The following is a 22207-nucleotide window of genomic DNA, read 5'->3' as shown; positions in this document are numbered from 1 at the left end:
AAAAACGTAAGTCATCTTAAAACATTTACATCTCCTTACATCTCCCTCTTTTAATATACCAGGATATATGAATATGCAATGAATTATACACATTGACACAAGAAGTCTGCTACTTGACTGTACATTCTCGGTTTGTGTATGCACAGTAGGGGATTTGAGGCAGGATGCCGTCCCCCTTTTTGGTAAATTAACCAAAATATGTCCCCCTTGTTAACCTTCCACCAACCAATCAAAGTATATCAATTTAATTTATATAGTCCAAAATCACATTCACATTCGCCTCAGTGGGCTTTACAATCTGTACAGTGAGCAACATCCTCTATCCTTAGTCCCTCAATCGAATAAGAAAAAGCCCATGATAAAAAAAAACACCTTGTAATGGTGGAAGAGACCTTACGAAGAACCACAGAGGATACTATAGTCTCGATGTGGTATGTACAGAACAGTAAAACAAAATCACAGAGTATACAGAGTTCATTCACAGAATATTTGATACATGTAGATTATATAAAAGACAAGTAAAGAATGTGGATCCAGGAGGTCAACTGAGCGGGCCAAGGCATCACCAAGTAGTGCCACATGACCTCAGCTCCACCATGGTGGAAGAGCACAGGCCACACAAGATAATTTGCAAATATCAGAATGTATAAAGATTTTGATTTTTCAGAAGTACAGATAGTATTCCTATAGCATTCTGATAATATTACACAGTGTGCCAGCGTTTTTGGATTCAAGGTTGTGTGTATTATTGTTATGGACCAGAAAACCAAGGCAAATTCCTGTATGTGACTTACAATATGACAACCTACAGGCAGTAAACCTGATTCAGAGTCTGATTCTAAGCTGAAATAGTGCTTATGATATCTTGTTTTCTCCAAATAAGTTTTGCCAGCCTGTTGGTTCATTTACAACCTGTCTGATTGTCTCACAGCTAGTATCCCGACAGACTGCAGAGATCTGACCTCAGATGGTTTCAGTGTACAGTCACCGGTGTGTGTTGTTACATGCTGTCACTGCTCTGTCAGGTAGTCTACACTCTCAACTGAAATGCCTCTTTGACATGAAGTTTCGCTTCCTCAGACTGACAGCCTTCACAAACACCACCACACCACAACAGGATGTCTTTGAAGCAGCAGGCTGTTGCCATGGCGCCGAGCCTTACAACAGTCTGTGCCATCATTAGCATCGCATTAGTGTCTGGTGATGGACAAGTGTGAGATGAGTCTGACGTCCACATGGTGCTTCCAGCCAGCACAGCACACTGTTCTCTGCAAATAATGTCCATACTACCATTCATACTTGTTTTAGGCCTTTTTTCACTCCTGTATCTAAAAATGAATCCTAGGTGTCAAATCATTTCAGATTTTCCATTTTCTTGAGTCAAGAATCATGTGTATGTTAAGAACAGGCACATCTTATGCTTGCAGATGATGCCATGTATTGTTTCACAAAATGATGTATTATATCAAAACCAAAGAAAACACAACCATCCCTCAGGCAGATGATTTCAATTGTTTAATAAAAAATAGGCTTTCAACCATAAATAGATTTAATAGTTCGTTAAGAAGAAGAGATGCTTTATTTTTGGCTTGGAGATTATGTTCCTTCTCTCAAAACACCGAAAGTAATCTCCTGGTAAAATTGTGTGAATTGAAAGATAAACAGCTTGAGGCAGAGGACCGTCTTCCTGCTGAGACTCACAGGACATCACTGGGGGGGGGGAAATATGTGATAAGCTCAAAGGAAACGTGCAGGATTTACTGTAATAGAATAATGTTTTTGGGGTTTTTTTCTGCTCGCTGCTTTGTAGCTTTCGGTTTTAAAGGTGAAGACCGCATTTATTGACGAACTCTGATTTTGGAAGCAGGTGCGATGGCATTTCATATTTCCAGCTGAGGCCGTCCTCATTGTGCAGGCTCAGTAATTGTTCAACCTCTGGAGTGCTGGACTGTGACAACCTCCTTAAATGACATTTATTTTGCTCTGGATGCCAACTAGTTAACATTCCTAACTAATCGAATACGACAGCTTGTTGAGTGGCAATAAGTTTCAAACTATGACACTGTAGGTACCCCTCTAGTGTCAGTTTTGCATTTGTACGGCTCTGTGGTCACATTAGCAGTAATAATTATACAATGTCTGGTCAGACTTTCAAAATAAAGCTTGCAGACAGTCATTTCACATATAACTTTGAGACTGTTATTAATGTTGTGAAACTGTTGCAGGTTGGTTAGGTTTAGGCACCCGAACTACTTGATTAGGTTTGGGAAAATATCATGTTTTGGGTTAAAATAAGTACATAAATGAAATACACTTATATCACTCTGACAGTTGTGAAATTATTAATTAAATTATTATTAAAATTAGCAAATTCAAACCACAGCTAATTAAACCAACCATTTTGTTTATGGAGCTTGTAGACAGCACTACATGGCATGATAGGAAGGACCATGTCACATTCAACAGAAATGCCTGAAATCCTAAATTAATTTTCACACTATATGCAACTTGAAACATAACTTGATCTTCTCATACTTCAAAAACCTTAGCACAATATTTGGAAAAGGTGCTGCAGTTTCTGCTATTTTAAGTTGTAATAATGAGGTCCAAGAGAGATTGAGGAATTGCAACCCCATGTATTCTCAGTGGGCTGCACTTTTTGTAATCGGCCCCTTCCTCATATAGTTAAAAGCCTTCTTCATTACCGGCCTCCTCATAAGACTGCAGGATTCCTTGTGTGTTCTGATTCATGTCACAGTCCCAGGGCTCTGCTCATTTTTTTTAATTCAATATCATGCAGCCGTTATCTCCAATCCACTTGTTCATGCCTGCCTGTTCTCACAGATGTGTGTTGCATTCACTTGCACAATGCAAACCTGCTGCCATTGTCTGAAGGAATAGATATAGGGATTGTTGGGGCATGAGCTTGTGGTGAGTTGGGCCTCACGTGACTCTCGTTTTCAGGATTGATTTAATGAAGTCCCTGTGGATGTCGCTTGGAAGCCAAACAGCACGCGCCCAATCCCTATTATCAGAGTAAACAGAGGTCTGTGCACACGAAACTCCAGTGCCGCTCCCTGCACTGGGTCCATTAATCCTCAAGGAAGGAGGATAGGATGGAGGGAGAAGTGTGAGAGCGAGGAGCAGGTGGTGGAGAGCAGGCAGGAAAGAAGGAAAAGAATGGTTAAGGAAGAAGCAACATGGAGAAAGGGATGAAAGGATGAGTAATGGGTGGAGAGAGGGTTGGGCCATGGAGGATGCGGTAATGACCCAGAGAAGAAGGTAGAAGGGGAGACGCATGGGGAGAGAGAGTATGATGACATAGCATGGGAGAATGGACTTATTGAATTAGTTTCCCCTCCCCCTCTCCTCTCTCTCCTCTCTCTCTTCCCTCACCCCCTCCCTCCTTATCTTCCTTATGCATGTGCAGTACATATCAGAATCAGACGGATGCATGCTGGTTGATATTATTGAGTAATATGGGTTTTTCAGTGATTTATCAAATGGCCAGAAGTAAATGGACACAAACTTCACTGCCACATGTGATAGTTGAACGTGTTATTCCAAAGCTCCAGGCATTAATCAGCAGTTATAACAGGCTCCACTCCTCTGTGAAGGCTTACTACAGGATTTTGGTACCTGGCTGCAGGGATTTGCTCCCATTCAGCCTCAAGAGCCTTGGTAAGATTGGCCTGATGGCTGATCAGACCTGGCTTCCATTCGATGTTCCAGTTCATCCCCAACGTGTTGGATTGGGTTGAGGCTTGGAGTGCTGAGGTTAAGTGTTTGTGTGCTGGAGCGGCCACGCTAAAAAGGCAGAGCACTTGGTAAAAAGATGCTGGGTACCTCAGCGATCACTCCTCCTTGGGAGCGATTGAAAAAAGATGCTGGCGCTCAGAAAAAAGTTATATCAAGACACGAACGTTTGCAGTCTAGTCACTTTTGGCGGATGTGGCTGAGGAGGTAGAGCTAGTCATCCACTGATGGAGGAGTCATTAGTTCGATCCTCGTCTTAGACTGCATTTTGAAGTGACCTTGGGCAAGATACTGAACTCCAAAATGCCCTGTTGTTGTTCCATTGGTGGCTGAGCATAAAGATATTGTTGGGCTATGTTTTGTAAAGGGCTCTAAAAGAGAAAAGCACTATTTAGGTTGTTGTTGATAGATGGGTAATACAAACTCAGGACTTTCGTCAGAGATCAGTGTTCATATCCTGTTTGAAACCAAAAGACAACACTGACTTGATTCAACTTATTAACACAACTAATTTAGCTGCCTGGAGAAAGATAGTTGATTTTTGTGTTTCATCCCCTGATCGTCAAATACCGACGCATTGGGTTGGCAGCTCACGTCGGATGCCAACCCAGTGCATCAGTATTTGTCTGTCTATCTGGGGATGAGAAGATCATTGTTCTTATATTGTGCAATGTCAACTTTATTGTGATTATTTTTTATGTTATGGTGTCGAGCCCAAAACATACTGGCACGATAGGGTGTGTGTCAAGATGGTTGTCTATACTGTACTGTGTTCATACACACAGCTTTAGTTGTGAGGTGCAAGAGTATTGACACCCCAGAAAATTAAAACAGTATTTTAGACTTTTTTCTCTGCCTGGCATATCCAGGCTACCTTGATATCTCCACTTGTCAGCTGATAGCATGTCTTTTTCTTTGGTGTTGTGGCTGTCACTTCAGACAAGGACAAACTCAAACACCCAGATCCAGAACCAACACTCTCAGTATTGTAAAGCTATTTTCTGTAAATGATCTTTCCTGGTGAGTCAGCTTTTTGGGTGAGGGATCAAGTTGAAAGAAGAGAAAATTTGTGAATCTGGGCATCACTCCAGATTAACTTTATTCGCTTGATATTAGATGGTTAATATTCCCTGTGGATTTGTTGGTGTGCTGTGTTGTGATGCCTCCTTTTAGTGCATATGACTCCTGTCACACGATTCAGCCCTGAGCTGCAGAGGCAGTGTGTTTTGGACTTGAAAGTTGGAGCCGTGGCTCCCTGGTGACTAGTGTTTCCTGCTGCTGCATGTTTCTCTCTCTCTCTCTCCTTCTGTCTCATCCATTATCAATACAAAACAACCCCCTTCATCTATGAATACATAAGCTAGTCTCTATCTGAAGCTGTGAAGGAATCTGAAAGATGTACTCACTTTACTTGTGCATTTGTGTGAGTTTTAGACAGGCTTAGTTTTAGGGTAAAGGTTACTATTTGGTTTAGATTGAGGTTATGACAAAGATTGGAGTTAGATAGCTTTGACGATTACATAACAACTCAGGTTTGTTACAAGTTTGGTCTTATTTTTAATGGTTTTGCCATCATCAGTTTTTGATAACATTGCATTCACAGGGTTTATTGCTGAGAATTGGAAACATGATGACTAAGGCAACACCAGTAGGTTATTTGCCAGGTTTTAAACAACACAACAATTTATCAGATTTTATAGACCACTTTATTTGGAGGCAAAACTGAAAGTGAGCTCACCTGAAATAAAATTATTTATGTAAATATGAGTAGGTCAGGTCCAAAAAAAAAAGATTACCAACAATAAATAACCAGAGTTACGGACACTCCGGCTGGTGCAACTAATCGTATTAGGCTACATAATTGACAGAACTGCCACTTCTCATAGAACTACTGGCAGATTACAGCATCGCCAGACAACACAGAGATGTATTAACGTGGTGCCTGCGTGGTTTCAGCTCCATGGATGAGTTAGGAAAACTGGATACGACACCACCACGACTTGCTGCCAATTTGTCCCACTGGTCGCTCATTGGTAATGCAACAAATAAATCCTATGTGACTCCTATAGACCACCATTATTAAAGAGATTTCTACGAAACTGTTGACAGGACACCTCCAGCTGCAAACAAGCTCAGTTACTGCTCATTGTGTTATTGATTTTTAATCCATGAAGGTTTTTATATTAGTAAACTTTATATTTGTGTGTGTGTTTGATTTGGGTCACCTCTTCTCTGCTGCTGCTGATTTAACACCTCCTTTAGTTCCCTTTTCACAGTTTATCATGACTTTATTGTGAGTGTGTATGTTAGTGCATGTGAGTCCGTCCCTGTCTTAGCCATGTCTGTTTTCAACATGGCTGCTTGTAAGAAACCTTCTCATATTACATCTAAATAGTACACTAAAAATGTTTCTGAGAAATAGACTATGCAGTAACTAATCTTAATTCTTTTAAAATCAGCACTGCCTGGTTTGACAGTTTGATGTGAGTTTCATCAGCAGCCTGTCTTCTGAGGCCACTTTCTTTTTTTACCCATGTTTATTGAGAACAAGGCGTGCATTTGTATTGGTCTGTGCTGCTCGTTCTGTAGAGCAATATCTAGCATTGAATGTGTTATATTTCACCTCTGAGAAAATTACTCATTTTTTAAAAAAGAAGTGAAGTTGTTTCGGTAAAAAAAGCACAGGTCATTTGTTACTTTTGAAAGATAAGATAAAGTTTTTCTAACCTTTCAGGACATAATGCAATAACAGAAGACAATTCAAGTGATACACAAGGAGAAAAAAAAGGAATGGTGCAACTGTGACTTAAGGTCTAACTGTGTGTGTTTTTATGCCGTGTCATGTTTCTCACGAACAGAAAGGTAACGATGCGTCAACAGTTCAGCAGTGGCCTCCTGACATTATTAATCCATCTTGATATTTTTAGATTTTAATCATAATTTTCAAAATACTTAAATGTGCCGTTCACTGTATTTTTTCCTTTTTCAGCTAGATGTCATTGAGATCTGACTGGGACTATGTTTTTATTAGTTTCGCTTTTCCTCTCTTCATAATGATGATGTTCTGATTCTGATTCTTCTAGGTTTAACTTTGAAGATGAGACGCCAACAACAAACTTTGATACGTTCCCAGCAGCCATCCTCACTGTGTTCCAGGTAAGGCATACACCAGCACACACACAGACACACAAGGTGCACTTCACTTGTCTGAATAAATGAGAGAATTTTAACTTTATGGAACAAGAAAGATTGTTATCAGTCATTTTAATTAGCAGGAATGTCTGGTCTTTCTACCTTCTGTCCCCTAATGAGCTCGCTGATAATCCTTCAATTACTCTATGCTCATAACCCTTCGCTCTGTAAAGTAATTTAACTCTACACTTGGTGAGATTTGCACGGTGCTTTGCAACCAGCCCCATGTCTGCGCCGTCGTTCTGACTCTTTTGTCTTTCTCAGATTCTGACTGGCGAGGATTGGAACGCTGTCATGTACCACGGGATTGAGTCTCAAGGAGGTGTACGCCGCGGCATGTTCTCCTCCGTCTACTTCATTGTCCTCACGCTCTTTGGAAACTGTATCCTCTTTGACATCTTAGTTAAGAAAAGCAAGATCGAAATGTAGAATAAGGTTTTAGGTAGAAAATGTTTTTCTCCAGGTGTGATCGGCTCCTCACTGTCTTTATTGCTTTGTTTTGAGGGGGAAAAAGTGTCATTAAGCCCAACAAGATACCACAGTGATGATAACACCCCATTTAAAAACAGTATTGGAAAGGACAAACAACATACTGACAGTTTTGTTCATTAGTTGAGGAGCTGAAAACCTTTGTCTTGCGTAAGGCATTAGAGGAAAGGTCATAGTATCATTCAAACCAAGAAGCATTTTTCCCCTTGGGAGCATAACATGCTCATTGCCATCTTCCTTTGACATTCTGAGATACAGCATCTAAATGCAACGTTGATAATTTGACCATCAGGTAGCAGTAGTAGAATTATAGTATTGTATAATTGTAAACTATAGCTAATTCTAAAATAAGGTAGTATGAACGTGTTCAGCAGCAATAATGTCTTAAACCCTCTGTGGGGCAGTGGGATCTTCTTCTCTTCCATAAATGTAATGGGAAAGGAAAATAATGTACTGAGGTGTACGAGCAATCTACTGTATAACGGCAGAAACTGTTGGTTTTGATAGACCCAAATAATACACAGATGCCAAGCTGTGTTTTCTTAGCTGCTTTAAGATTGGACTTCAGTTTTGTGCAGATAGCATGTACCCTTTTTTAAATTGTAAAAAATTGTAAAAATGATGTTATCGACAAACACCTCACACATAATGCTTGTGCATTTTACTGCCTGAATGGCATGTCCTTACTGGTTAGGACTCCTCTGGAGCTCTTCTATATAATGGCTGAGATAGTTCATAAAACTCTGCCTTACTCAAAGTCCAAAAAAGTCAATTTCTTTGGCCATTTAGGACTGATTTATTTCTCTGAGACACTTGATCAATACAAACCATGAACTACACCAGACAAGCAGACTGACAGATCGACCAAATCATTACTTTTAGGCCCTGCTCCTAGTTTGGTGAAGAAAAAAGCATTGCATGTTTCATCACAGGATACATAATGCACATCTGTATTTTCTCCTGAGTCCTGTTGTTATTCAGACACCCTCCTGAATGTCTTCTTGGCTATCGCTGTCGATAACCTCGCAAATGCACAAGAGCTTACTAAGGTAGGCTGGCTCAGAAGGTTGCATTTGAAAACACTTTAATAACAGAAGGCAATGTTGTACGTTACATCAGCGCCTGAAAAGCCCTGCCTTTATTTTTATTTAGCACAGTTTTATGTCTCTGTTTTTACTGGCTAAAGGATGAAGAGGAGCAGGAGGAGGCAGCCAATAAGAAGCTTGCCCTGCAGAAGGCTCTGGAGGTGAAGGAAGTCAGTCCGATGTCAGCAGCCAACATCTCCATTGCTGCGTAAGTTTGTGAGCGTCCCTCTCCCTTAACAGCAGCCCTGTTCACCCACACTGGAGATAAATGTCCTGTTGTCATTCAGTGTGTGAATGTGTTCAGTTGTGTCAGTCTGAAATGTCTGTGTATACATACTGTGTCTGATATATGTTCTGGACTTCTCCTCATCTACTCCCACTATGAAAGTGCTTCTCTGGTGTTGTCTGGCTTATTACACACCGTTGCCCCTTCTTCAGTAGTAGAAGCAATTAAGGAAGCTTAATCAACAATACATGTTAGTTTTCAACAGCGTTTATACTTTCTTTCTTTCATTCTTCCATTTTCTGCAGTTATAACTGTCACAGACACAAGCCCATTTCCCTGTTAAAGCCAAAAGTGGCAAATGTGATATATGTTCAAGATATGATGTTCAGTGTTCATTGAACATCTTAAAACTCAGTACATTTATTTTTAAAATGGGTGCCACACATCCAAACAAAGAATGGAATAGTTTAAGGAGTTTGTCTGTTCTCATTACTAGAATAAGTCCGGTCTCAGTTAGCAGCGCTCCACATTTTCTCCTAGCGGGATTTAAAGATCAGACATTTCCTAAATCAAGGTTCTGATCGCTGTCTGAATTAAAGGGCATTTAAATGTCTTATTAACAGTAACTTAGTAACTAGGTGAAAAAGAGAGGAAAATCACAATGACAACTGCAAATACTCAGTGTTATGGTATTGTATCTGATGGGAAATTAAAAAGTTCTATTAAGCCACCTCTACTTCAATACACAGGGGAATAAATAAATGACACACTATATTAAAGGTACCCTGCTCTATGGACCAATGTTTTTAGGAGTCGGCCACCATGGATATAAAAGTGCGATTTAAAATATAAATAAAGCAAATGTTTTATAGCAAAAACATTCATTCAGCCTGATGTTCATCAGGCTTCAAGAATACAGACTGGAGTTTAAATGTATTTGCAAAAATAAAAGACACTTGACAGGTCACCTTTAATTCAAACCATTATGGATACTAACTTTAAAGGGACAATACTTCAAGTGCTATTTATCGATTTGGATTGTTTTGGTGTGAGTTGTTGAGTTTTGAAGATATCAGCTGTGTGCATGCCTTCTCTACAATATGTAAACATTAGCGGTGCCCTCCTTAGCTGAGCTCTAATGTTAGCTCACTTAGTTATTTCACCTCTTGTCCATGAGTAGATGCAAGCCTTTTTCTGCGTGTAGAAAGAAAATAGTTCCTTCATAAAAAGTCTTACAAGATCTGTGGATTATCTAGAGAAACCGGGTCCTGATTTCTGGAAAGAGTTTTTCAAGGTATTATTTAGCGCAGGGAGACTTCTCTACAGCCGATATCTCCAAAACTTGACTCCTCACACCAAGACAATCTAGATGGATAAAAGGCATTAAAGGATAACTACCGTTTTTTACAACCTGGACCTTATTTCTGGCAAAATATATGATCACTTACTCACCCAGATAACTTTGGTGTCATTCAGGGTCGTTCGGACGAAATTAGATCCAGTGTAGCGGCGATATATCCATATAATGGGAGAGACGGGGCAGCGACACACAGCCTCTATATAACGCATTATCTGCCACGAAACTAGTTAATTTCATCAATATTTTGTTATGAAATGCTAGCGCTATTCCCCTCTGAGTCCGGGCTCGTCCGTTATCAACATCCGGGGTCAAACTAGCAGTAGCAGCTACAGGTAAACAAGCCGCGCTGTCGTGGGTGCGCGCGCAGCTCAGAGACGACATCTTCCAGGTCAGAGGTAGTAGATCAGCCTACAGACCCCGGATGTTGACAATAGACGAGCCCGGACTCAGAGGCTAATAGCGCTAGCATTTCATAACAAAATATTGATGAAATGAACTAGTTTCGTGGCAGATAATGCGTTATATAGAGGCTGTGTGTCGCTGCCCCGTCTCTCCCATTATATGGATATATCGCCGCTACACTGGATCTAATTTCGTCCGAACGACGCCGAATGACACCAAAGTTATCTGGGTGAGTAAATGACCATATATTTTGCCAGAAATAAGGTCCAGGTTGTAAAAAACGGTACTTATCCTTTAAGGTGAGAGTAACAATATGTCATTTTGATTTTGGAGTGAACTGTCCCTTTAAAACTTTATACCAAACTAATTAAAAGATTAACCTATGCTACTACTTCAGCACAGTTTTCAATTAAGAATGTCATTATAGATCTATTTTTTTAATTTTCCGGACTTATTTTTGAAAGAAAGAGGAAACAGATGAACATGAAGAAAGGAGAGGCAACATGAGTCCTCTGAATGAGACAGAATAAAACTTTAATCTCCACTGTCAGAAGTTCCCATCTCCTCTAATATGATAATGACAGGGATGTCTTTATATACCCAGATAGTTCCTGTCATGCTAAAACTTTTGACCCGCCTCCTCTCCACTGCCAGCCTGTGATTGACAGGTATGGGGTCTAGTGTCAACGTAGAAATTAATTGCGCCTCCAAATTCAGCCTATTTTTAGAGCCTGGATGAGCACTGAAATTATGAGAGCCTGTCAGGAGAGAGCTGGTGTGAAAACTGGAGCGTTTTCATCCTCATCACTGATTAATAGCTGCAATATGTAACGTCGGAGGTTAAAATGTGTCTTTCTTTGATACCCATCTGTTCTGTTAATGTGAGAAACAAAACAATAATGCAAATTGTCTAGATTTAATGTGGTGTTGTATAATTCTGTGAAGCTCTTTGTGTGACTGCCCTCTATTTAATCGACAAAGTGATTATCTTTGATTCACACTCACTCCTTAATTTGCGTCGTCCTCACTATGAAATAGGTCAATTAGACTGTAGAAAATGATCAGGGGTCTCATTTATATAACATTGCGTAGGATCCATACCAAAAGTGACTGGCGCCCCAAAAGTCAAAAATGGCTTGCGCCAAAAAATATTCAGATTTATAAAACCAGGCATATGCCCAACAATACGCAATTTGCTTTTAAGCTTGCGTACGCCCCATTTTGTCCACACGCAAGCTTTATAAATGAGACCCCAGCTGTGTAAATCACTGGTTAGCTAACTTTCCTCTTCACTGTCATTACTTTTATTATGTGATCCTGTGCGTTACTTTCAGTGTTGTCAGAATTTTAAGTTGTACATTGAACAGTGTGGTAAAAATGCTTTTATTTTAAATGAACTTTTTTATGTGCATTATGTGTGCTCTTCCAGAGCATCACAGGGTTTCATTACAAAATGATAACGACCTTATAAGGGAAAACAACAACAACAAAAAAAATCCCTATCAAAATTATTTTACAATCTATGACTATTTAAAATCTTTATTAAAAGTGAATTACAGTTGTAGTACCTTTTCCCATTTTGGAATGAAACTCCTGAACACATTTTTGTTGCCGTTGTGTTATTGGAGTGGTTGCACAGATTAGTTTTTTACTGTAAGACAGGAGGGGACAGGTGGACAGACAGGCTGACAGTCCACCTGTCCCCTTTAGTTTTGTGTCTCATTTTTTCTTTTGTTTTTGTTCTGCATGTACAGTTTTGTAAAGCAAAATCGAGATGCACTCTCTCGCAGGTCGTCCATCAACAGCATTCAGTCACCGTGAGTTATCACTCTCTGTTACAATATTCTCCTCCTTGTCTCCTCTCCTCTCCTCTCCTCTCCTCCTTTCCTTTCCTTTCCTCGGGTGCTCTCCTTTTCTCCTCTCCTTTTTTCTTTTGTCCTCTCCTTTATTCTTCCCTCCTTGTTTTCTTCCCTCCTCCTCTCTTGTCCTCTTTCTACTCCTCTCTACATGTTTCTTCTTCCCTCCATGTTTCCTTTCCTCCTTTCTTCTACTGTTTCCTCTCCTCTTTCCCTTTGTCCTCTCCTTTCTTCTTCCCTCCATGTTTCCTTTCCTCCTTTCTTCTACTGTTTCCTCTCCAATTTCCTTTTGTCCTCTCCTTTCTGCTTCTCTCCTTGTTTCTTCTCCCCCTTTTCTCTTGTCCTCTTTTCATCTTCCCTACTTGTTTTCCTCTCCTCTCCTCTCCTCTCCTCTCCTCTCCTTGTCTCCCCTCCTCTCTTTTTTCCTCTCCTCTTAACCCTAGACTTCCATAAAAACTAAATTGCAGTCTATAATGTCTTCATTGCTGGTAAAGTGAAATGTATTTATGATTCTTAAGGAAAAAACAAAACAAGTAATCACAAAGTGCCTTGCAGAGCAGAAAAATGCAATCAGATGTAGATAGCACAAAAACCCAGAACACATTTGAAGCTATGAGGCCAGTGCAAGTGTAATTTTGAGTGTAAATTGCTGATACATAAACACAGTTATGACCCCCTCTGGCCTTAACAACCCATTGTGTACTTGGTTTATGGCTGCAGCTCCTCAGTGTTGGTGCCCAGAGTAATTCATCTTGCGCTCTGTGCGCTCTGATGTGAATAATTTGTATATAAATGTTTAATTTCTCTGAGTGTTGCTATCACCACAGGCGGTTTGACATTTCCATTCTGTTTGTTATCATAGACCCCAGGACATCACTTTAAAAGACAATATGAGCCAAAATTAAACGCAATGGCCAGCTGTAAGTTTGCTCCCCCGCCCAGCAATTTGTTGTCTCCATCGATTAAAGAGCAGAGACGCTTATTTAACATCTCACCTCTTTGAAATAACAAAACTAAAACTGGCTGTAATTTCTCTGCCCTCCTCGTGTCTTTCTCAGTGTATGTATGTGCTTAGTTAAGTAATCTTAATTGTAATCTCAAAATAACTCTCCTTAGTGTTACACCTCTCATTTTCCTTTCTGTAAACATATCAACACTACTTGTATGTCTGTTGCTCACCTGTCTGTGGAAACCTATCCTGTGTCCTCTGTGTCCTCTGTCTGTCTGTGTGTTCTGTCTGTCTTTTAGGAGTTATACTGTCTACTCCTCCCCCGCCCGACGAATCTTGAGGTACAGGTGACCCGATGGAACAAACTTAACTAACCCATAATGGCCCATGTAAATAAATCATACTGTGCAAAAACAGAAACCGTATGCAATGCCTTCATACATGCTAGATGGAAATATGGACACATCAAAAGTGTTTTTGATTATTTTCACTCCTGTAGAGAACCCCATGTTGAAAAAACTCATTTCACTCGTTAGTGTGAACCCCTACCATTTTCTTCTCACCTCAGGAAGCAGCTTGATGTTTTCCTTAAAGAAGATACATGTCAGGAATGGCCATCACAAAGAGCACATTTTTCCTGCCTGCTCCATTTACACATGACCTGAGTCAAACAGGGTTTGAAAAATTCTGTTTCAGTTGACCTGCATGCCCGATCAGTGAGGTTTGCCACATGACATGTCAGACAATGCTAACTTCTGACTGCGGCCATGAAGCCAAAATAATGAAAAAAAAAAAAGATGCAGTGCAAGATAGTTTTATATTGGTTAAAAACAAAACAAAATAAACAGATCTGCCTGCTATGTGTTCTTTAGACAGAGTTTAATTCACATGGTGACTGAGTGACTTTATCTGTGCCTCACTCTGCTTCCATCGCCCTATTATATGATCTTTGTGCACAGTGGATTTCTTGTTGTTTATTGATATTTGGGGCTAGTCTTAAGTTTCAAAACAACACTTCTTTCAATAACAATAAGATCCTCTTTACATCATTTGTATTTTATTTGGCCTTCATATTAACTTCAACTTCAGAGTGTATTTTCCAATGCAGTTTCACAGCAGTTCATGAAATAGTGATGAAAATTACAGTAATCTATAGTATTCGCTGACACGACAAATGTTGTTGATGTACGTTTCTACAAAGCAAGGATATGTTGAAAGTTAACATTTCTTCATGTTCCCACATTACACATTACTTACTACATTACTTAGGCACAAAACCACTTGTTAGGCAAAAATATCCAGTGTTTTCACAATCACAAATGTTGACAAAATTTCTTGACCAGTGGTTTCTGACTACAACTTCTGGCCAAGCTGTAAGGTAGTTTGCAGAAATGTAAAATGCCAACATTTTATTCCAAATCAAACATGGAAAGAAACTTTTGTTGTATTAGTCTTTCCTGTCTGCAAAACAGGTAGTTGCATGCATCTGTTTTAGGCTATGAAAAGTCAGCTTTGCTTCAGTTCTTAGTCATTTAAATGGAGGAAGCCATGAAAAGAAGTGCAAGTGAACACTGCAGAAGATTACTTATCCTCTGCCCTCATCCGCAGTTTCTTGAGAAAAAAATTACCATACACCTGGTAGATGCAGATTTAATTCATTAAATTACCTTGCATGTTAACCCTAATATCTCTTTATAGATGGTATTTATTGGTGAAATGTTTACCTCAGAAGTGTGACTGAATGATTTTTTATTTTTTTTTGCCTCTATTAAAGCCATATCAGAAAACTTCAGGTTAGAGGACTCAAAATAAGGCTTGAAATAAGGCAGATCATGTAATGGCAACAGAATCCTCAGCATTAGACAAACTTTACCACCTTTAGGTGCTGGATAATCTAATTTGCAGTGGAAGTTTGAGCCACTTCTCCATTTAACACTCAAGCATGGTAAGTGAAAGCTTTACCATGGTGAACATTTGTGCTGATGCATCCATAGACCACCTCGTGTCTGGTTCTTTATCACCTATTGTACGAGCTCTATGACTAGAATTAAATAATAAAAAGATGCTATGGATGAAACTGTGGATGGTGATGTTCAACCAAACCCCATACATAAAGGAACATGACATTTTTCATAGTTTTCTAATTGTCACATGATCTTTTTCTTTCGGCTTGATTCCTTTGTACAGTAAGGAACAGCAGCGGTCAGCAAAGTCCATGTCAGTGTGGGAGCAGAGGACCAACCAGCTGAGGAAACACAACTTGAGGGCGAGCAGTGAGGCCTTGTTCAACGAGCTTGACCCTGAGGAGCGCCGCCGAATGTCCTCCGCCCTCCACCTGCATCCTGACATGATGACTCACTTGGACCGTCCGCTCGTGGTGGAGGCCAGGGACGGCGACAAACCCAGCAGGCCTCCTGAAGGAGAATGGGAGGAGGATCCCAGGCAGGATGGGTTGGGGGACAACCACCATGGCCACCCCAGGAAGCATCACCGGCACCGCGACAAGAACGGGGAGAGCAGGGATGGAGGTGACGGCCGGGGAGGGAGGCACCACACCCATCACAGTAGGAGCAGAGAACACAACACTGAGACAAAAGAGAGGAGAGGGGAGAGGAGCCACAGCCGCGACGGAGGACAGGGACACAGGCACCACCACCAGGCCGGCTCCCCTGATGAGGAGGCCAATCACGTGCAAGGGGGAGGAGAAGAAAGGGGGCATCGCCACCATCATTCCCATCGTCCACCAAAAGAAGGAAATGGGATGATAGCAAATGGTGCACAGGGAGAGCGCAAGGGGAAGGGGGGAGGAGGGGACAGTAATGGGGAGAGGAAGGGACGCAGCTCCCGTATGGTCAGAGCTCAGTCCACGCTGGATGGAGACGACTGCAAGAGAAGCAAGAATGGAACCAAAGGTCACTGGTAAGACTGCAGACATTATTTCCTATTGATATGATTTATTAAGATGATTTGTATGTGATGATATTACGTGTTTTTTTTTCATTATAAATCATTTTACATTGGCCATAGTGCAGACTGTTACCTACATTTCAAACATTCAAAAGTTATTTTAGATGTACAGTAATGCTTTTTCAAAGGAATAGCCTGTTTTATATACAAGCTGTGCCTTCTTTTCTACTTTTGACTTTTTAAACACCAACATTTTAACTATATTGTTATTTTTATAGCATTGTCATTACTTGCCTAGATCTCAGCCACAAAATTGTTGAGTTGAATGTTATCAAAATTAGTACAAACATGGGTAGAAACTATGCAAACATAACCCAGGTTGTAAAATGAATATTAAATACAAAGTTAATGGTGGTATAAATAATGTACTTTCCAATCTTGCTCAGGTAGTGGTGTAGCTATCAATTAGTGATAGGTCATCAGAATGAGAACACAGCTAAGCACTTAATGGCTATCATCTTGATTTTATATATGAACTTATATATTTAACATACAGTACTGTGCTTTTAGCAGCCAAATTCTGAAGTATTAGAAGTGTGCTGTACCTAAATCATACTGGACTTTGTCATTGGTACCATCACGTAGCCACTCAATGCCTGGTTATAGTTTCACTTCTGTCATTGTGGTGTCATTGCCGGATCTCTCACTAAAGCTGCTATAACCAAAATGTATATAATATTTATAATTTAAGTATAATTTATAATAACAATGAATCAAATGACAATATGAAAATGTGACAATGTGAAAAGGGTCACTTAGTGATGAACCCACAGAGAGTTATCTCCTTAATCTGCAGCTCCCCTTCGTTTTATAAAGCTGCAAGTTTTTTAGTAAAAATGTTTAGCCCACAACTTTACTGTTTAGATTCACTGTCAGAAGTTTGTAGAAGCCAAAAATAGAGCTAAAAGATAGTGAATATTGGACTTCCATATATCAGTTGTACAGGGACATGAAACATAATGTTTCCATAACTGCAGGTTGTCTCGATTAGCAACTGTCTGCTAACAAGGAGGGAAAACAACTTACATTAAAATAAAGTAATGGTAAGTCAATGTCATCATCTTGGGGGCAGCTGTGCCTCAGGAGGTTGACGGGTTGTGCATTAATGTATCCTTGGGCAAGATACTGAACCCCAAATGTCTCCCGTTTCATCCGTGTGTGGGTGGATGTGTGAATGGCTGAGCACTGAAATATATTGAAGAGTTTTGGACAGAAAGCGCTGTGTCACTTCTCATGAGCAGGTTGGCACCTTGTATGGCTCTGCCATCATTGTATATACAGTATGTGTGTGAATGGGTTGAATGTGGTGTCGTAAAGCACTTGGAGTGGTCAGTCCACTAAAAAAGCGCTGTATAAAAGTCCTTTAACTAAAACCATTTGTTTTCACAACTTTTTTTGCTGCCCCAAAGTAGCCAAAAAACAGTCACTGCAGGATGGAAGTGTTATGTTATCTTATTAAAAACCTGCAAATATTCACTCAGCTTCTCATTCACTACTATTAAAACTCAAACAATCGACCAACTGAAGGGTGCATGACTTGTTGTGGTGCAAGCTGGGTCCTGTGGATATGCAGGTCAGAGGTCATCTTTGTGTAACTACAATTGTGTGAAATGTGCATGTCCAGCCAGTAGAAGCACTGATGCACTGTGTTTGGAAATGTAATCATGTGTTGTGTGTTTCATTACTATGTAAAGTTCTGCATTACACTACCTACTACAAACTGCAGTACCACTTTTGCAGATTTTACAGTTTGTGTTTGTGTACATTTTTTACAGTCAAGGTTTGTTATCGCTCTGCTCAATATATATTAGCATTATTGAAACTGTGACATCATATACTTCCTCAGAATGCTACTGTGACCATACCTGTAGACAACAATCCTCCTTATGCCAGATCGAACAACCACAGCAGTCTATTATTATTTATTGGCCTTGACTGTACTTGTGATTTGTATTTGTTGGCTGACCTGGAAACATCTATTTTCTCTTAACTCTGCACCAGACTAGATTCTGAATAAGTTTGAGTTGAGACAACAGACCTGCAGTTGCAGAGTCTTGCTTCATTTTATATTTTCATTGCCTGTTTTTAATATTTGTTCATGGGGTACGGGTATCACAGTTGCATTTCATAACATCATCTAAACATTAGCTACAGCTGTACAGCTCCATGATTTGCCTGCTGTGTATCTGAATGGGCTTAATTAATTCTCTAGTGGATTTTTTAGACTTAAATGTCATATTCTAAGACACTTTTTGCATCAGTTTGCCATTATATATAAATATAACTATGTTTGGGTAGCAGTAAACGTCTACTTTAGTTTGTTGCCATATAAGTTGTGGTCTGTTTCCCAGGAGAACAGAGAAGCTTTCTCAAATGGATCTCATTTGGCAGAAAAAGCTTGAAGCACCCTGTGAGCAGAGTATAATTATGGCTGTGATAAGATATGCTCCTTTCCTCAGGGAGAGGCATCCAGATGCTGAGGAGGACGCCTCCAGTCCTCTGCAGGCAATGCGGAGTAGCCTGAGTCTTGGAGAAAAGCAAGAGGATGCTGACAACCAGAAGAACTCGACCAGGGCCAGCCAAGCTGGCCTCAACAGCAACGCCATCCACATCCCTGTCACCATCACTGCCCCGCCTGGAGAAACCACAATCATACCCAGTGAGTACTGCTTATCATTGTCACAGTGGGGAAGGATCTCAAAGATTGTAGGAAAAGTTTTATTTTTAAAAGTGTAGCTGTTATTTGTATTGGTTATAACATTTAAACATGTTATTATAATATTTCCACTAGTCACAACTTCACAGCTGTGTCACTAAGGGTAATTAAAGCTAATTAAGAAAATCACCATGGCCCCAGATTTCTGTAAAGAAAATGATTTGTGAATCTTATCAAATACAATAGGAATCATATTTGTGCCAAAATAAGAAAAAAGCAAACAAAAATTAAAACAAAATAATCCTGTGCACTGTTTAACGCGACAAAGAGTCTACAGCTGAGCCAGCAGGTTAATGAGGTTGTATTTCACAGCAATGCCTTGAGATAAAGGTGCCATACATGATACCATAAATGTTTACTCGCTTTGCGGTTCAAAAAACACATTTTATTTGTCGTACTGTCCGTCGCTACAGCAACTCTGTTCACTCTCTCTCTGAATGCTCTGTTTTAGTGCCTGTCTCTTTAAAGGTGCAATATGTAAGAATTGGCACCTTGTGAATTCATACTCACAACAAATGGAGGGTAGCATATCACCAGCATTATCGCTAACTGCTACCAACCGTAGCTCAGAGCACGAGGGAAGTGTTGGTGCTTACACCACTAGCACAGGAGCCTTGAACCCGGATCAACCGGGGCTAGCTGGTTAGCATGCTAAACATTGCAACAGAATACATAGACGTCATAACATCAAAACAGTTATTCTTCCACATTCAGTTGAAAATTTTAGTGACCTCTTGAATATTTTCAACCAAAAGTCTTACATATTGCACCTTAAAAGCCCCCCGACATGCCTGAGCATGCGCTGGCCACTGTGTTTCTACTTTAACTCTGCCAATTTTTATGCAACCACTGCCATGCTTTGGGACCCGATGGTAATAATGTTTGCCATGCTCACTGTCTTAGCTTAGCGTGTTAGCATAAACCAAAATACTGGACAAATTAAAAATTCAACCTGATGATTGTTCTAGATGAAATGAAAAGGGATTACCAAAGTGAATACATTTGAACATGAATGTGTTTTTCTTTACAAATTTCATTGTAATTGATCCAATAGTTCTTGAGATATTTCACAAAAAATATAACAGTCAACCTTGAGGTGGCGCTAGTTGAAAAGTTAGGGGATAAATTAAAGTCAGTATGCATGTGCAGGTGGATATCTCTACCAGATTTCAAGGCAATGCATCCAGTAGTTGTTGAATTATTTCAGTGTGAACCATGGTGATGGACTGTCAATGCCATCCATCGAGGCATGATGCTAACATGACTTATAATCATCAAACTAATAATACAGAATGCTTCTAGGTCAGGAATGCTACAGCTTTTTGTGACTATGTTAAGTGACTTCTTTTCAGATTAAGTATGTGCATTTGTTGTTACAAGTTATTGGTTTTCTTTATATGTTCAATCAAGAAGTTCACGTCTGTCATGCTTGGTCTTGGCATTGCAAATACAATCTTATGAGATATGTCTAGTAAGTCAAGTTAAGGATAATGCAGAGAGTAAATACAATAATAAAACAACTATTTACTCATGTTTGTGCTTCTTTGAGCCAAAATTGTGTATTTATTTTCCACACCAGTTAACAACATCGACTGTGACAACTTCCAACTCAGTGAGGAAAAGAAAGATCTGGAGGAGGAGGAGGAGGAGGCAGCTAATGGGCCTCGGCAGATCCTTCCCTACAGCTCCATGTTCATCTTTGGGCAAACAAACCCGTAAGTCATAACTGGAAGGGGACTGAGAAGAGTGATGTGAGAATAACTAAAAGTTCTTAAATTCTAGTCATTATTGGTTATGTACAGTGTACAGACAAAACTAACACATGGCGAATAAAAAAAAAGTCTCATTTTTTTCTATTTTTATTTAATTCACCTAGCTTGTTAAAGTAATTGTTGAACTAAGAGCCATACATTACACAATAACTGTATCGCTTATTTCTCCATCCCCAGATTGTTCACAGGTTTTTCTATTTATGCTGATGATGTAGTTCTGTTGGCTATATTATACTGTGTCATCCAGTACACATTGGTCCGTTGCAGCTGAGTGTAAAGCAGTTGGGAAATGTACAAGCACTTCAAATCTGAAGGCCATAGTACTCTGATGGAAAATAATAGGTTGGTGCCCTAAGGGATTAAATATAGGATGTTTTTTTGAGTGAGCAGACGTACATATGTGCAGTGATGCAGGGGTTTAGAGCTTTGAGCCACTCAGTCCCACAACTTTGGAATTCTCTCCCACAAGACATTTGCAATATAGACTCTCTGTCGACCTTCAGATCTTGTCTCAAAACGCACCTTTCAAACTGGCATACTAATGTCTGATTCTGACAGACATTAGTATGTACTTGTTACATTCACATTGAGTTTTTTTTTTTTTTATTACTCATGATTTTATACCTGGTTATTGTATTAGCTCAGTTAGATTAGTTTTAGTTTTAGTAGTCTTAGTGTAGTTTTCATGCAGAGGCAGCTCTTTTGAATCTGTTACATAATGATTCTATAAACAGACATTGAAAACCCAGATGACCCATAGTAATGTCGTACCTCTATTGTGTTAAATGTGTGTGTGGTGTTGCAGGGTGCGGCGGCTGTGTCACTACGTGGTCAACCTACGCTACTTTGAAATGTGCATCCTGATGGTCATTACCATGAGCAGCATCGCTCTGGCAGCTGAGGACCCGGTGCAAGCCAACGCACCGCGCAACAACGTGAGTCAGACTGACATCAAGACTTCATTAATAAGCATCTGGAAGGAACAAGCACACTGGTTGTCAGACGGACAGAGTCAAACTGATCTGTATTAGATCAGTTACATGTACATGCTCACACAAGCGCATCACGTATCATTTGGGCTGACTTGCCGATTCATTCAGACTGATCTCTGAAGTCCTTCCGAGCAGGGCTCGACAGTTTGCCATACCGGGTAACAAACTGTAGGAAACACAGAAACAAGCCTTTTTGAGTAATCTTTGTCAAATACTGCAGCTCTCACTTGAGAAAGTGTTCAATAAAACTGTAAAAGTGGCACAAATCCAGTTTAGTAACATGTTCCTGTACTCTTTATATGCTTAATAGACTGTATTGGGAATAAGGACTTAGTACAAGCAAACAGAGACATGACTAGAATTTTTGCATCTTGACAGACAAGCACATCTAATTCATATTCTCATCAGGGGTGCAGAGGGAATCTGAGGTGAAGTTGTGCATGTG

At 40.0% G+C, this 22207-nt stretch overlaps 1 protein-coding gene across 7 annotated transcripts in view; it reads left to right on the top strand.

The window, feature by feature from the left end:
- cacna1bb (calcium channel, voltage-dependent, N type, alpha 1B subunit, b) overlaps window positions 1-22207 on the top strand; it is a 178020-nt gene that overhangs the window by 99645 nt on the left and 56168 nt on the right. For 5 of the 7 annotated variants that reach the window (XM_084382536.1, XM_084382535.1, XM_084382537.1 and 2 more), the window contains 9 exons: window positions 6840-6912; window positions 7213-7330; window positions 8419-8486; window positions 8624-8730; window positions 12265-12327; window positions 15503-16234; window positions 18742-18941; window positions 20578-20713; window positions 21576-21705. In XM_084382536.1, the coding sequence (XP_084238662.1) occupies window positions 6840-6912; window positions 7213-7330; window positions 8419-8486; window positions 8624-8730; window positions 12265-12327; window positions 15503-16234; window positions 18742-18941; window positions 20578-20713; window positions 21576-21705 (1627 nt within the window). The remainder of the gene's footprint in view (window positions 1-6839; window positions 6913-7212; window positions 7331-8418; window positions 8487-8623; window positions 8731-12264; window positions 12328-15502; window positions 16235-18741; window positions 18942-20577; window positions 20714-21575; window positions 21706-22207) is intronic. The other 2 variants (XM_084382534.1, XM_084382539.1) reach the window with 1 other exon arrangement.

This window comes from Pagrus pagrus (assembly GCF_965226575.1).
Source record: "Pagrus pagrus genome assembly, chromosome: 19".
Taxonomy (NCBI): domain Eukaryota; kingdom Metazoa; phylum Chordata; class Actinopteri; order Spariformes; family Sparidae; genus Pagrus; species Pagrus pagrus.
Note: the sequence above shows the minus strand (reverse complement) of the source record. Positions and strands in the feature narration are given on the sequence as shown.